At 39.6% G+C, this 14,968-nt stretch overlaps 1 protein-coding gene across 10 annotated transcripts; it reads left to right on the top strand.

The window, feature by feature from the left end:
• The first annotated feature begins 5,229 nt into the window (after positions 1-5,229).
• On the top strand, positions 5,230-9,118 carry LOC112720591 (DExH-box ATP-dependent RNA helicase DExH17). 10 transcript variants are annotated; one of them, XR_011867432.1, is made up of 13 exons: positions 5,230-5,800; positions 6,103-6,216; positions 6,562-6,647; positions 6,777-7,022; positions 7,343-7,441; positions 7,654-7,708; positions 7,809-7,880; positions 8,025-8,074; positions 8,186-8,303; positions 8,384-8,447; positions 8,566-8,649; positions 8,741-8,864; positions 8,955-9,118. XR_011867432.1 is itself a non-coding variant. In XM_025771581.3 (12 exons), the coding sequence occupies exons 7-12, from the start codon at positions 7,809-7,811 to the stop codon at positions 8,776-8,778; spliced, it is 426 nt and encodes a 141-aa protein (XP_025627366.1). In that variant the 5' UTR covers positions 5,302-5,800; positions 6,103-6,216; positions 6,562-6,647; positions 6,777-7,022; positions 7,343-7,441; positions 7,654-7,691; the 3' UTR covers positions 8,779-8,991. The 10 variants fall into 10 exon arrangements, 7 of the variants coding, with proteins under 7 accessions (XP_072062749.1, XP_072062748.1, XP_025627364.1 ...); XR_011867430.1 differs by having other exon boundaries at positions 5,302-5,800; positions 7,809-8,074; positions 8,955-8,991; XM_025771581.3 differs by having other exon boundaries at positions 5,302-5,800; positions 7,654-7,691; positions 8,741-8,991.
• Positions 9,119-14,968: the final 5,850 nt, after the last annotated feature.

Below are 14,968 nucleotides of genomic sequence, written 5' to 3'. Positions count from 1 at the left end.
TTTTACTGTCTTGTTCATGGTTGTAGTTTTGTAACTGCTTTGTGTTGTTTTGCTTTTTCAGAGATGGCTTCGGGTTTTGATTCCATGAAGTTCCTTTGTAAGACAAAAAAGACTGTGGCTACTCCAAATTTGCAAAGGAAGACGTCGGGGGAAGGCGCCTCTCAAGTTTCGCCGAGGAAGCCAGACTTGGGTCCTCAGGGTTCAAGGAAGGTTATTCCGACTCCTCACGTTCGTTTGGTTCCTGCCGACCCGCCTTTTGTGAGTTCTGGTGCTATTTCCTCCCCTTCTTTCTTCGGGCCTTCTCCCAAGAAACAGAAAATATCTAGTGCCCTTGACATTAATGACAAGGATTTTGATGGTGTGGCCTTCACTGAGGAGTGTATTGCCCCGTACGATTTTGTTCCTACTGATGATGTGTCCATCCTCAAGCACCTTTGTTTCATATCCAGCAACTGCGTCCGGATGGCTAACCTGAGTGCTGCGTTGGCGAGGGTGTTTAAAAAATCCCCTATTAACGCTATTAGTGCCTTTCTTGGGAGTGCCAAAACTAAATTTGAGAGAGTTGATGGGCTGAGGGCCGAGTTGGAGGCAAAAAATGGGGATGGAGCTTTCACTGGAGAAGGAGAAGACCCGTGCTACTGCGGCAGAGGCAGCCTCTAACTTGGCAGAGGAGATGGCGAAGAAGGCCAAGGAAACTATACCCGGATGTATGCCAAGCTCCTTGAGGTGAAGGTGAAGCTTCAATCCTCTTATGATGATTATGCTGAGCTGCAGGGTCACGTGGTGAATGGCATGACCACCCTATACAAAAATCTGAAGAACAAGTCCGGGTTCTGGCTCCCGATGTCGACCTCTCTTTGTTTAGTATAGATAATGCTGTCGTGGATGATAAGATTGTGCCTGCCCCCAACGAAGATGAGATTCCTGCCCTGACCCAAAGACCAAGGCTTCTGCGACCCCTTCTGCTGAGGCTACCCAGTCTGAGGCCGACTGATAAACCCATATTTTATGATATACTTTGTGCTTAATTTGAGTGATTTATTCAATTCTTCACCCACTTATTCATATTAATTGCATGGTTTTACTTCTCCTTCCTTATTATGTGATGTATGTGAAAAACATGTTTCCTATGCTTTAAAATTAATTATTTTAATTACCTTTATTTCCATTCGATGCCGTGATTAGTGTGTTGAGTAGTTTCAGATCTTTTAAGGCAGGAATGACTCAAAAGATGGAAAGGAAACATACAAAAATGGAAGAAAAGCCCAAAACGGAGCCCTTGAAGAAACTGGTATCCACGCGATCACATGGACGACACGATCGCGCGCCAAGTGCGAATAAACAGCGGCGCGGCCGCATGACTAACGCGACCGCGTGCCTTAAGCAGAACGAATATGACGCGGTCGCATGACTGACGCGAACGCGTGGCAAGGAAAAGCTCCGAACGACGCGACCGCGTGACCTACGCGGACGCGTGACAGAGGCCACACACCAGAAATTGCAGAAAACGCTCCCAGCGATTTCTGAAGCCCTTTTTGGCCCAAATCCAAGTCCAGAAGGCATAGACCAGAGGTTATAAAGTGAGGGAATGCATCCGGATTTAGATTTAGTTTGCCAACTTCTACTTTCCATGAATTAGATTTAGTTTAGAGAGAGATTCTCTCTCTCTTTAGGATTAGGATTTAGATTTAGGATTTTTATTCACTTTCTGGATTATCTCTTTGATCAGGTTCAATATTCCTTTTTTTTTTTACTTTTGCAAGCTAATTTATGAATTCTTCTATGTTACAGATTACTATTTTGAATTAATGTTATTTGAGGTATTTCAGTTCATGATTGCTTTAGTTTATTTATTGGTTGCAATTATTCCCATCTGAGGATAGTTTTATTCTAGCAATTTTACTCTTTTCCCTTTTGGTCTTGGTTAAGAAAGCAGTAACTCAGGAGTTATCTTATCTCAACATAATTGATAACTGTTATCTTTGCTAATTGAATTGAGCTTCAATAATCCCAACCTTTTCTCAGGAAATAAATAGGATTCGAAGATCAAACTAATTAGTCCCTTAACTTTCCTTTACTTTAGTAAAGGTTGACTAAGTGGAATTAAGATTCAACTTTCATTGTTATTGATAAGAATAACTAAGTCTAAACTTCCAATTTCGCATACCTTGCCAAAAGTTTGCTTTGCAGTTATTTATTTATTTTAATTGCCAATTAATTTACCCGCCATTAAGTCACTTGTTCCTCATTCTTGAAACCCCAATTTACAATCTCCATAACCAATAATAAGAACATAGTTCCCTGCAGTTCCTTGAGAAGACGACCCGAGGTTTAAATACTCGGTTATCAATTTTAAGGGGTTTGTTACTTGTTACCCGAGGTTTAAATACACACTTTATCCGGCATTACATGGTCAGGGTCCACGTCCGCGGCACTCTTCCCTTTCCCTATCTGGTTACCCAGCTAGGCCGTCGAGCTGACGTGCCATAGGAGGATGCTGATGAGAGGCCACCTGCTGCAGAGTGCAAGAAGCTTATCCCGCACAGCAGGAACTTCCTGGCCTTGGGCTACAGACCTCCATTCTTGACTGCCACTGCTGATGATACAGCTACACCATCTGCCGGTCCCTCTTCCTCCACTGCTGCACCACCTACCTCTGCCACCACCACTGCACCTCCACCTGCCACAGAGGCTGTCTATCATCTGGTGCACCACTTATTTCGACGACTTGACCAGATGGAGCGTCGTAACAAGTGATGCTATGAGCACCTGAAGCTGATGATACGATCCGGTGACATCCCCTCCGAGCCTGACACACCATCCGAGGCATCTGAGGAGGAGGCGGATGCACCCGAGGCAGAGACCCATCCCCAGGGAGAGGCAGAGCAGGCAGACACCCAGCAGGCAGCACCCCAGTAGATCCAGGCAGCAGACCCTGAGATCCCCATTCAGACAGCCCCTCCTCTCCAGCAGCCGGACATTCAGCCAGCCACCACAGAGACCCCAGCTACCATCCCTTCTAGTGATGACACCCCTTCACACCCTGCTTGAGTGAGCATCAGGGACGATGCTTCATTTTAAGTGTGGGGAGGTCGCCATCTCTGGCGTATTATTTTGATGAACCACTACAGACTCTTTTTCTTTTATTTTGGATATTTTTCTGTATTTTTCTCTCTATTTTTATTTTTATTTTCTGAGTATTTATACATTGCTACTTTTATGTATTTTTACTCTACTTCTGCATTTTGTATTTTTAGTTCATATTTTAGCCACTTAGTTGCAATTCTAACTTATTAGTTATAGAAATTGTGGATTGATTAGTATAGTTTACCCTTTTTAGCATAAGATAACTCAGAATAGATTGAAAAGAAAAAGGAAGTAAACTAGAGACTTTAACAAAATCAAAACAACCCACACCTTGTATATATAGCATTACATGTTAGTTAACAACACTTCATCAAGGAGAAACACTAGAACTTTAAAGCCATTCAATATAAGTTTTACATTGAGAATAATGAGAATTTTTAACTAAACCTGCATGACATACATAAGTGATAAATGATTTTTGAGCTAGAGAACACATAGCCTGTGAGTTTTGAGCTTAATTGTATGGTTACATTCAAACCATAATTTTTATTCCTATGTGTTCCGCCCTTCTTTTATATTCTGATGTTCTTTACTTTGTTTTAATCTATATGTCCAATTATAGAATATAGAATATAGAATATAGATACATACCAAAAGAGTGATTGAGGCCATTATTTGATTTTAGCTCACTTATCCCAAAATAACCTACCTTTCACATCACCCTTGTTAGCCCCTCTTGAGCCTTTAAATCCCCTTTTATTCTATTAGCCACACTACTAGCCTTAAGCTGAAAAACAAATAAAAATCCCAAGTTGAATCCTTGGTTAGCTTAAGATAGAAAATTATGAATAGTTTAAATGTGGGAAACCCATTGGGAACATGGATGATAAAAACAAAAGGTAGAAAAGTTGAAAAGAATAAAGCAACTCAAAATAGGAAATTTTGGGAAGCATGTTCGTAAAAAATCAAATTAATTAAATTACCATGTGCATTTAAAAAAAAAAAGTTATTTTTCAGTATTTAATAAAGGGAATACAAAAGAATTCCCCAAACGCAAAATAAAAGCAATGCACATGGGATAAAAATAAAAATTGAAACATGAGCATGTAACATCCAAAAGTGGGAAAAATATGGGAAAATAGGTAAAAAAGTTTTGTGTTACTAAGTATGTATGTTAGGTGAGATCTTAGTCTAATTAAGGATTCACTTATTAGCTCACTTAGCCTTATACAGATATCCTTACCTTTACCTTGGCCCCATTACAACCTTAATTAAAGACCTCATGATTTTTGGTATGACTGTATTCTATAATTATTGATTGGTTAGATGAAGAATAAAGTTATAGAAAAGAAGAATAAAAAGAGGAATAGAGTGATTAACCCAATAAACACTGAGTGACTAGAGAGTAAACACAAATCCAGTGAGGGCTCAATAGCTCATTAACATTTATCTCTGTTTGAATTATCTAATTGTCTTGCAAGTTCATAAAATACTTTTTCTCCCATCTCAATTGTAAAAGTGCTTATTGATTATCTAAGGCTTGGCTATATATACATATATGACTCCTTGAGAATGTGAATTAATTTAACTACCTGTAAGCTTTATATATGAGTGAATAAATTAGAATTGCATGTTACATTTAGGTAGTTGCATTTAAGATTAGATTGCATTGCATAACATTCCATCACTTTAACCTTACTTATTACCTTGGATTTAGTATGAGGACATGCTATTGTTTAAGTGTGGGGAGGTTGATAAACCCATATTTTATGATATACTTTGTGCTTAATTTGAGTGATTTATTCAATCCTTCACCCACTTATTCATATTAATTGCATGGTTTTACTTCTCCTTCCTTATTATGTCACTACAAGAAAAAAGGCTTATGGCCACGCTTTTATGAGGGTGGCGATTGAATAGAGATTTGGCCACATTTTTTTTGCTACGCTTCAAAAGCGTAGCGAAAAGGGTCAATGGCCACGCTTTTATGAGAGTGGCAATTGATGCGAGATTTGGCCACATTTTTTTTTGCTACGCTTAAAAAGCGTAGCCGTAGAGAGAAACCGGCATGCTTTTAAAGCGTAGCAACAGGGTTTTATTTTGTAGCGTTTATAAAGCGTAGCCGTTTCCTACAAGCCTTTTGGCACGCTTCAAAAGCGTGGCCAAAAGGTGCCCAAAAAAAAAATTTAAGAAGCTCGTACACCCTTCTGAGTTATAAGTTCAAATTAAAAAACCACCTTCTTCCTTCAAAGAAAGACCTAACCCTTCAAAAGCCCCAACGCGACGATGCCACTCCGTTATGCCTCGCCGTAAACCTAACCCTTCTTCATTGTGCCTCGCCCTCACCGCGACGACGACACTCCGACGACATTCGGACGACACTCCGTGCAGAACGTCGCTGTGCTCGCAATCCCTAACCCTCATTCTGCGGTGACTCCCTCCGCTCACTTGCCGTCGCAAACCCGCCGTCGATGCTCCCTCCGCCGCCGCTCCCTTCCGTTGCTGCAAACCCTAACCCCTCAAGCCAGCAGGTAGTAGCGTCTTCATCCCCTGCGCCATCGCGTCGAGCCCCTTCGCCCTCCATCGTCGAGCCCCGTCCTGCCATCGTCGTCCAGCGCCTCTCACTTTCTGGCAGCCACCGCGTCTTCCTCCACTCCTCCCTGCACTCTGCCACTCTCTGTCTGCATCATCAAGAATGGAGCCTCTGACTCAGGTTGGTTCTTGATTTTTTGTTCTCTGATTTCTCACTGCTTCTATTTGTTTTTCTGTTCTGTTCTTGAGTTAATTCTGGTCTTTTCAAATTACTTAAGAACAATTTACATATTCTTCTATATCCTGGTGGTCAACGCGAGGCTCTGCATTATAAGGTGCATCAAGTTTCCAAAATTATACTCTCAAAGAATCCATGAAGTTGATGTTCATACAGTAGTTAAATATTTCTGTACTTTTGTGACATCAAAACATGCTTGTCAAAATTTGAGGGCAGCTCTGATTGTGTTCCCATTTGTTGTTTAGGGGAAAGAGTACAAGGTAATTTGGCCGGATCATCCAGAGTTTGTGCGTATGGCGGCGCGATTTGGCGCTACAATCGTGCCATTTGGTACTGTGGGCGAAGATGATATAGCTGATGTAGGTTTCTTCTTTTTTCTATAATGATTTCTTTACTCCCTTTTTTAGTATTTATTTTTTGATTAATGTTGCTATACTCAATACTACTTAAGCCTTGGAGGGATTTTTGGCTTTCATAATCACTGAAACAACAATTATAAACACTTTAAGAATGTGATCAACATAAAATTACAGTAATTTGAGAATCAGCCTAGTTAGCCAGTGCAATTTGAGGAGAACTTCACTATCTTCAGCTCTTTTTTAACTATTTGTTTTTCATAAGAAAATATCTGCTATATATCCTTTCTTTTTACTTGCAAACCTAGAACATGATGAATTAATTGTGCTCACATCTTGATTTTACAGATACTTCTTGACTTCAATGACTTAGCGAAGATCCCTTATTTCATAGAGTATGTCAGAGAATTGCAGCGAGGCTTGGTTAAGTTCAGGTAATTACTCTCCATCTTAAAATTCAGGCTGCTTGATTGTTTTGTAAATATCACATGATTGAATATGTATATTTAATATAGTTAATATGTCAAAGTTGTGAAGTTGTTAATAACAAAAATAATTTTCAGAGACGAGATAAGTGGTGAGGTAGCAAGCAGAGATATAGCTCCACCATTGATTCTTCCAAAATTGCCTGGAAGATTCTACTATCTATTTGGGAAGCCAATAAGCACAAAAGGGATGGAGAACATGCTTAAAGACAGAGAAGCTGCCAACAAACTATACCTTCAAATTAAGTCAGAAGTTGAGAACAATATGTGTTACTTGCTCAAGAAAAGGCAGGAGGATCTGTATAGGAATTTCATTGATAAGAGGTTATATCAGACACTTTACCCTCGCTCTGAATCTGATCAAACTCCAACATTCAAGATTTGAATGAAAAATGCTTCATGTGCTACAATATTCTTGCTCTTAGTGTATTCATAATAATTATTTTGAAGCTCATTATTATGTACATGCATGATGATCATATTTATAATAGTGAAATAAAAGAAAATTATGCTTTCTTTGACGTTTAAACCTTGAGTTTTGATGCAATTAGAGGCATAAAATTCTGGTGTACTACAGTTAATTGAAACAAATTAATTTTAGTACTCTTTCCCATAACAAGATCTGATAATTATTATTGATGCAGATTTGAAAGCCAATACCTAGAGAAAATACTATTTTCTTTTGAATAATCACAGATTTGGGGAAGAAATGAGGCCAGTAAAGCTGACAACCAAAGTATTTGGTATGCAAATAAAAAGAATGTAGCCATCTATAAATTTATTTTTTATCAGTTCTGTATTTATCATATCCGTATTATCATATCTATACAGTCAAGTTGGATACTTAGATATGTTTTTCTTTAGGAAAGTGATGTATAATGGTTATTGTCTTGGCTCATGATCATTGATATTATTTTGACATGTGCAAATTTGTTGTACTATTAAATTTATGCAGGCTATGCCCCAGCCAAGAATGACTTTCTATTTTAGAAGGTTTGTTTCCAAAAATGGTAAGGGTGGGGGAAGTCAATTCTTGAGGATTTTTCAGTGTTATGTTGTCCCACTATTGGATTGCTAATATAACATTTGGGGTAAAATTTTATTGCACAGATGTGTGGAAGGGCAGGGCGACCACCATTTGATGATACAGGCTTGGTTATAATCATGACAAGGAGGGAAACGGTGAACCGAGCTACATTCGCATGCATTTTTTACTGTCCTCCTTCTCTTAATCCTTTGAGTGATCACTTCTATGTGTTATTGTCCTATATAATGCTTTTTTTCACTTTTACTCTCCCAAAATTCAATTTACTCTTTTTATTTCAGGTTCATTTGTATGAGAATCTCTTAAATGGATGTGAAGTAGTGGAATCACAGTAAGGCTGCCTCTTTCTAAGTCGAAGAAGGATATGATGGCCATGTTGATCCTGTTATGTAAACACGCTTCATTTACGGTGGTTTCTCATTATGATATTTTCTTCAAATAGATTGCTTCCATGTGTGACGGAACATTTACTTGCGGAAATAGTTCAACTGACAGTAACTGATATTACAAAAGCAATTGAGTGGTTGCAATGCTCATACTTGTATGTTAGAATGAAAAAGGTATGTAATTAAGAATGTCTTTCAGATTTATCATTGAGTTTCTCCAATTTAGTCTGATGAAAATTTTTATCTGAAAGCAGAACCCTGAGAACTATTCAATTAAGAAAGGAATTTCTGGTGATCGTTTAGTGAAGCATGTTCAAGGTGCAATTGTTGTCCTGCAGTTGAGCTTATAGCTTTCTATTTTTATCCCTCTCTTTCTCCAAGGTTTTTGTTTTCCTCCTATTTCCCTTCATTAATTATTGAAGCTATGCTATGTTAGATATTTGTGTTAAGAAAGTTAACGAGTTATCTCAGCACCAAATGGTAGAGATTGATAAAGATGGTTTCCTCTTGAGCCCATTAGGTATGTTATCTTCAAGTATAATTTATTATCATGCTATATTTACAGAAATTAGAATCCAAACTGGTTGCTGATATTTCCTTTTCTACTGCAGATCCTGGGAGGCTAATGACAGTATTATTTGAGATTTGATACTATGAAACAGATAATGAGGACACCTGAAAACTGCTGTCTAGAAGATGCACTTCATGTTATTTGCTCTGCAGAAGAAATTTCTTGTGCGGATATTCTCATTAACTGTTTTAGTGTCTAATGCAAATTTGTTTCTTCATTAAGTATTGATATAGTGTTGTACCTGTAAAATGAAGGGATACAGTTAAGACGCAATGAGAAGAAGTTTTGTCATTTGTTGCTGGATAATTTTAAGGTTGGGACTATGTCCCATAGTTTTATCATGATTCTCCATAGCTTTGTCAGTCATGTTTCACTCAAAAGCAAGCCTATTCTAATGAAAACCGACAAGTTTGGGCTCTCTCTCTCTCTCTCTCTCTCTCTCTCTCTCTCTCTCTCTCTCTCTCTCTCTCTCAGCGTAGCCATATAAACCTCTATTGGCACGTTTTAAAAGCGTAGCCATAATGTACAGTAGCATTAACAGCCACGTTTTAAAAGCGTAGCTGTATCTCACAGCTATTGGCACGCTTTTAAAGCATAGCCATATGTCTTGCTATTGGCACGTTTTTAAAGCGTAGCCATATCTTGCTATTGGCACGCTTTAAAAGCGTAGCCATATTTGCCACATATGGCCACGCTTTTAAAGCGTGGCGATCTTTAAAAACGTGGCAAAAGAAAAAGCGTGGTGATAGGTCACCAAAAGCGTAGCAATAGAGCAACCGGCACCCTTGCAGTTGTGACCCTTTCAAAAGCGTGCCGGTAGCTCAAAAAGCTTGGCGAAAAGCTATCGCTACGCTTTTTTGGACTTTTCGCCACGCTTTAAAAGCGTAGCAAAAAGCTTGTTTTCTTGTAGTGTGTGATGTATGTGAAAAACATGTTTCCTATGCTTTAAAATTAATTATTTTAATTACCTTTATTTCCATTCGATGCCGTGATTAGTGTGTTGAGTAGTTTCAGATCTTCTAAGGCAGGAATGACTCAAAAGATGGAAAGAAAATATACAAAAATGGAAGGAAAGCACAAAACGGAGCCCTTGAAGAAACTGGTATCCACGCGATCGCATGGACGACACGATCGCGTGCCAAGCGCGAATCAACAGCGGCGCGGCCGCATGACTAACGCGACCGCGTGCCTTAAGCAAAACGAATATGACGCGGTCGCATGACTGACGCGACTTCGTGGCAAGGAAAAGCTCCGAACGACGCGACCGAGTGACTCACGCGGACGCGTGACAGAGGCCACGCACCAGAAATTGCAAAAAAACGCTCCCAACGATTTCTGAAGCCTTTTTTGGCCCAAATCCAAGTCTAGAAGACATAGACCAGAGGTTATGAAGTGAGGGAATGCATCCATTCAGGGAGAGCTTACCAATTTCTACTTTCCATGAATTAGATTTAGTTTAGAGAGAGATTCTCTCTCTCTTTAAGATTAGGATTTAGATTTAGGATTTTTATTCACTTTCAGGATTATCTCTTTGATCAGGTTCAATATTCCTTTTTTTTTTTTTATTTTGCAAGCTAATTATGAATTTTTCCATGTTACAGATTACTATTTTGAATTAATGTTATTTGAGGTATTTTAGTTTATGATTGCTTTAGTTTATTTATTGGTTGCAATTATTCCTATCTGAGGATAGTTTTATTCCAACAATTTTACTCTTTTCCCTTTTGGTCTTGGTTAAGAAAGCAGTAACTCAGGAGTTATCTTAACTCAACATAATTGATAACTGTTATCTTTGCTAATTAAACTGAGTTTCAATAATCCCAACCTTTTCTCAGGAAATAAATAGGATTCGAAGATCAAACTAATTAGTCCCTTAACTTTCCTTTACTTTAGTAAAGGTTGACTAAGTGGAATTAAGATTCAACTTTCATTGTTATTGATAAGAATAACCAAGTCTAAACATCCAATTTCTCATACCTTGCCAAAAGTTTGCTTTGCAGTTATTTATTTATTTTAATTGCCAATTAATTTACCCGCCATTAAGTCACTTGTTCCTCATTCTTGAAACCCCAATTTACAATCTTCATAACCAATAATAAGAACATACTTCCCTACAGTTCCTTGAGAAGTCGACCCGAGGTTTAAATACTCGATTATCAAGTTTAAGGGGTTTGTTACTTGTGACAACCAAAACGTTTGTAAGAAAAGTTGATTGCTTGGTTTAGTAACTATACTTGCAACGAGTATTTACCATAACTTCTAAACCATCAATCAACTGCTCTCATCACCGACCCCGATGTGGAGGTCTTTGAATGGCCCGGATAGTGTCGTTGGGGCTGTCCCGATTTCGGTTACTCCTCCACCTCCTCAGGATGCAGCGACAGGGGTGAAGTTGGTCCCTTTGTGACTTCTATTTTCATGCTTTTAAATTATGTACTGATGTGGTCCAATCTGCGGGCCTTTGAACACTTTTATTATAATAGTCTGTAGTTTGGATGGTTTGACACTTCTAGTTGCTTCTTAGCAACCTTTAGTTTTTTGTTAAGACACTTTTACTCTTTGGTTGCTCTTGGCAACCTTTGAGTTTTAATGCTTAAGTTTTTAAACTTCTGGTTGATTGCTTTGGTAGCGTAATGGTTGTTTCCTAGGTAGTGTTCATGAGGAACCTTTACCTTTTGATTGCCTCGTTTGAACCTTTCTGGCTATTACCCTTCAGCTCACCTTGAGGTAGTGTTCCTATGCGAACTTCTACCATTGCTTGGTGGTCCATGCTTTTTAGTTATTTTGACAACTTTTAGCTAGCGTTGGCATATTCGGCCCTTAGTTGTATTCCATCAACCTTCCTAGGTAGCGTTCTTTCTGGACTTTTACTTTTCAGTTGTTGTTTGGGCGACCTTTGAGCCTTTTTGTAGCTGGGCTTGTAGTTGCTTCTGCTTTTTAAGTAGTGTTCTTTTCGAACTTCTATCTTTTAGCATAGCAACTTTTAAGAGTAGTGTTCGGATTCTGAACTTCTACTTTAGAGGTTCTTTTTGAGGACTCGAAGCCTTTTGGGCTTTGTCCGACCTTTGTGTGGTCGAAGTAGGCGTTATTCCTTTTTCAGTGTTCCTTTTGATGGTCCGACTTCTCTGTCAGGCCTTTTCAAGTTATTTCTACAACTACATTTTTTGTCCGACCTTGTTGGGTCACTTTGTACGAGTTGCTTTTATAACTGCTCACATTAATTTGAACCTCGTCGCTTCACCTCGCCGACCTTTCCTGGGAGGGGGTATTTTTGCGTTTTTTCGAGCATAATATAATGCGCCTTGGTAGAAAACATTTTAAGGAATAGTAGATCTTGTTAGAAAAAAATGCAATGAATTGAAATAAAATGTAAATAAGTTTCTATACATATGTGGTTACCTTGTGAGTCGGTCTGCCCTTAGTTCTTAGTCTGGTGCCTCGCTAAAAAACCCTTTGTTGGGGAAAAAGAGTACACCTTGGCTCAAGACCTTTCTAGCTATAGTACCTTCTCAGGTTACAGGAGTGCTAAGACGTCGGGAGCTCCCACCCTTGGAGGTCGGCCACCTTATAGTAACCTTTTCCTAGTACTTCTGTGATCTGTTATGGTCCTTTCCAGTTGGTGTCTAGCTTTCCTTCTCCCGACCTACCTGCTCCGATGTCATTTCAGATCAATTGGTAGCGAAGCTTTGTTGGATTACCTTTTGGTTATACCTTAGTGCCATTCAACGTTTTAGGGTTTCCTCCCTAATCCGAGCTCTTTTTCGGACTTCTGGAAGCAGGTCGAGTTCTTCTTTCTGTGCTTGGGAGTTGATTTCCTCATTGTAAAAGATCACCCTGGGGGTTGCTTCATCTATTTCAACGGGAATCATTGCCTCCATTCCGTAAGCAAGTCGGAAAGGCGATTCACCCGTGGTGGAGTGCGGCATTGTCCGATATGCCCATAGGACTTGGAAGAGCTCCTCGGCCCAGGCTCCTTTCGCGTCCTGTAGTCGGCATTTTAACTCGGCCAATATGACCTTATTTGCGGCCTCAGCCTATCCGTTAGCTTGTGGGTGTTCCACCGAGGTGAACCGGTGCTTGATTTTCAGATCGGCTACAAGGTTTTTGAAGCCTGTATCAGTGAACTGAGTCCTATTGTTTGTGGTAATGGAGTGGAGGACCCCAAACCTTGTAACAATGTTTCTGTATAAGAATTTCTGACTTCTCTGGGTGGTGGCGGTGGCCAGGGGTTCTGCCCCGATCCACTTTGTAAAGTAGTCTATTCCTACGATGAGGAATTTGACATGCCCTGATCCCTGGGGGAATGGACTGAGGAGATAGAGCCCCCACTTTGTGAATGGCCAGGGTGAGGTGACGCAAATGAGCTCTTTGGGTGGGGCTTTGTGGAAGTTGGCATTTTTCTGGCGTGGAGGGCATGTTTTGACGAACTCGGCCACTTCCTTCTGTAGGGTCAGCCAGTAGAAGCCGGCTCGGATCACTTTCTTGGATAGTGCCCGAGCTCCGAGGTGATTGCCGCACATGTCACTGTGAATGTCTTCTAGGACCTTGATGCCAAGGCATCTTAGGCTAGTTTCACTAGCCTTTTTCTTTTATTTTTAGTTGTTTTATGCATTTTCTTGAGCCTTAAGTAATCATTTTGGGCCAAATAGTCATGCTTGTCTTAAATCATTCAACATGAAGATTTTGATGCAAATTCCATGAGTTTTTAGTTATATTCCTTGAAAGCTATGAATGGAAGAATTCTCATGAATTTTTGCAAGACTTTGATGCAATTGTTTGGATGATTTCAGGGAAGAAGAGGCTAGGCAAGGAAGCAACAAAATCAATAAAGGAAGCTTGAATATCACATGTGGAGTTTAAGTTCCAGTTTAAGCCTAAACTGGAGCTTAAACGCCAGAATCATGAAGGCTAAGAAATGCTGGAATTGAAGTTTAACCTCCAGTTTAACCTTAAACTGGAGGTTAAACGCCAGAATGAAAGTCTCACCAAAGAAGCATTCCACGTTTAACCTCCAGTTTAACCTTAAACTGGAGGTTAAACGCCAGAATTGGGAAGTGCACCAGGGAGCCATTTCCACGTTTAAGCTCCAGTTTGACCTTAAACTGGAGCTTAAACGTGTTCGACCAAGTTTTCTCCTCCAGGGTTGCTTTCTCCATTTCCACGTTTAAGCTCCAGTTTGACCTTAAACTGGAGCTTAAACGTGTTCGACCTCCAGGGCTACCTTTTCCATTTCCACGTTTAAGCTTCAGTTTAACCTTAAACTGAAGCTTAAACGTGTTATATGGAACAGCTTGACCATGCCTTCTTCAAACATAAATAACTTGAGCTACAAAACTCCAAATGAGGTGATTCAAAATGCATTGGAAAGAAGACATCTAGAGCTTTCCAAGCATATATGGCATGCATGGTGGATACTAAAAATTGAGGGAGAAAACAGCCCCGTAATGTGCATAGAAGAGCATAATACCAACATGCAATCAGGCCAGCTGACCTCTTCACCTTCCATGGAGTATAACTCGAGTTGTAGAGATCCAATTGAGGTGCTTCCAGTTGCGTTAGAAAGCTTACATCCATAGCTTTCCAACGAGGTATAATAGTCTATATTTGGCATCAAATTGGCAAGGTTGACAAGAGAACAAAGTGACGACTCAAGAAAGGGAGTGCAACGTTTGAGTGTAGTTTAATGGATCATTATCCTTTTTGGATCAATTATGTCACTCTACCCTTCAAGCAAGCAAGGCCCATCAACAACACCAAATCAAGGCCACAAGAATCATCTAGAATAGTTTATTTTCATTTGATTGTAATTTGCTTTGAATTTCATTTTCATTTTGTAATTTAGGGAGCCTATTTAAATGCCTTAGTTTCTGCATTTGAAAAACACACTGGGGATTGAAGGGGAATCCAGCCCCTGAGGGGGAGAGAACTGGAAATCATTTTCTTTTAGTTTTGTAATTGAATTCAGAGCTATGACTCACTAAACCCCTTTCATTGGGTTAGGGAGCTCTATTGTAATTCAATGAATCAATAATAGTTTTATCTTCTTCTTCAATCTTTTCTCTTGAATTTTGTTAGAAAGCTTCTCGATCTAATTCCATTGGGTAGTTGTCTTGGGAAAGAAACTACCCATAATTGGAATCCTTCGGAACCTTGGGAAAGGAATGGAGGATTCATGCTAGAGAAGCTTTCTCACAGTGAATTGGATTGGGGTTTGGATGGATATTGTGACATGTAATCCTACCAAATTGTGGTTCATGAAACTGTGTGG

This window comes from Arachis hypogaea, chromosome 11, assembly GCF_003086295.3.
Source record: "Arachis hypogaea cultivar Tifrunner chromosome 11, arahy.Tifrunner.gnm2.J5K5, whole genome shotgun sequence".
Lineage (NCBI taxonomy): Eukaryota > Viridiplantae > Streptophyta > Magnoliopsida > Fabales > Fabaceae > Arachis > Arachis hypogaea.
This window is presented reverse-complemented; position numbering and strand designations above follow the sequence as displayed.

What these genes read in the sequence shown, in the direction of transcription:
- LOC112720591 (XM_025771578.2), top strand. An exon ending in TGTGAAGTAGTGGAATCACA is followed by an intron (nt 8,075 to 8,185) that starts GTAAGGCTGCCT and finishes TTCTTCAAATAG; the next exon opens with ATTGCTTCCATGTGTGACGG. An exon ending in TGTATGTTAGAATGAAAAAG is followed by an intron (nt 8,304 to 8,383) that starts GTATGTAATTAA and finishes ATCTGAAAGCAG; the next exon opens with AACCCTGAGAACTATTCAAT.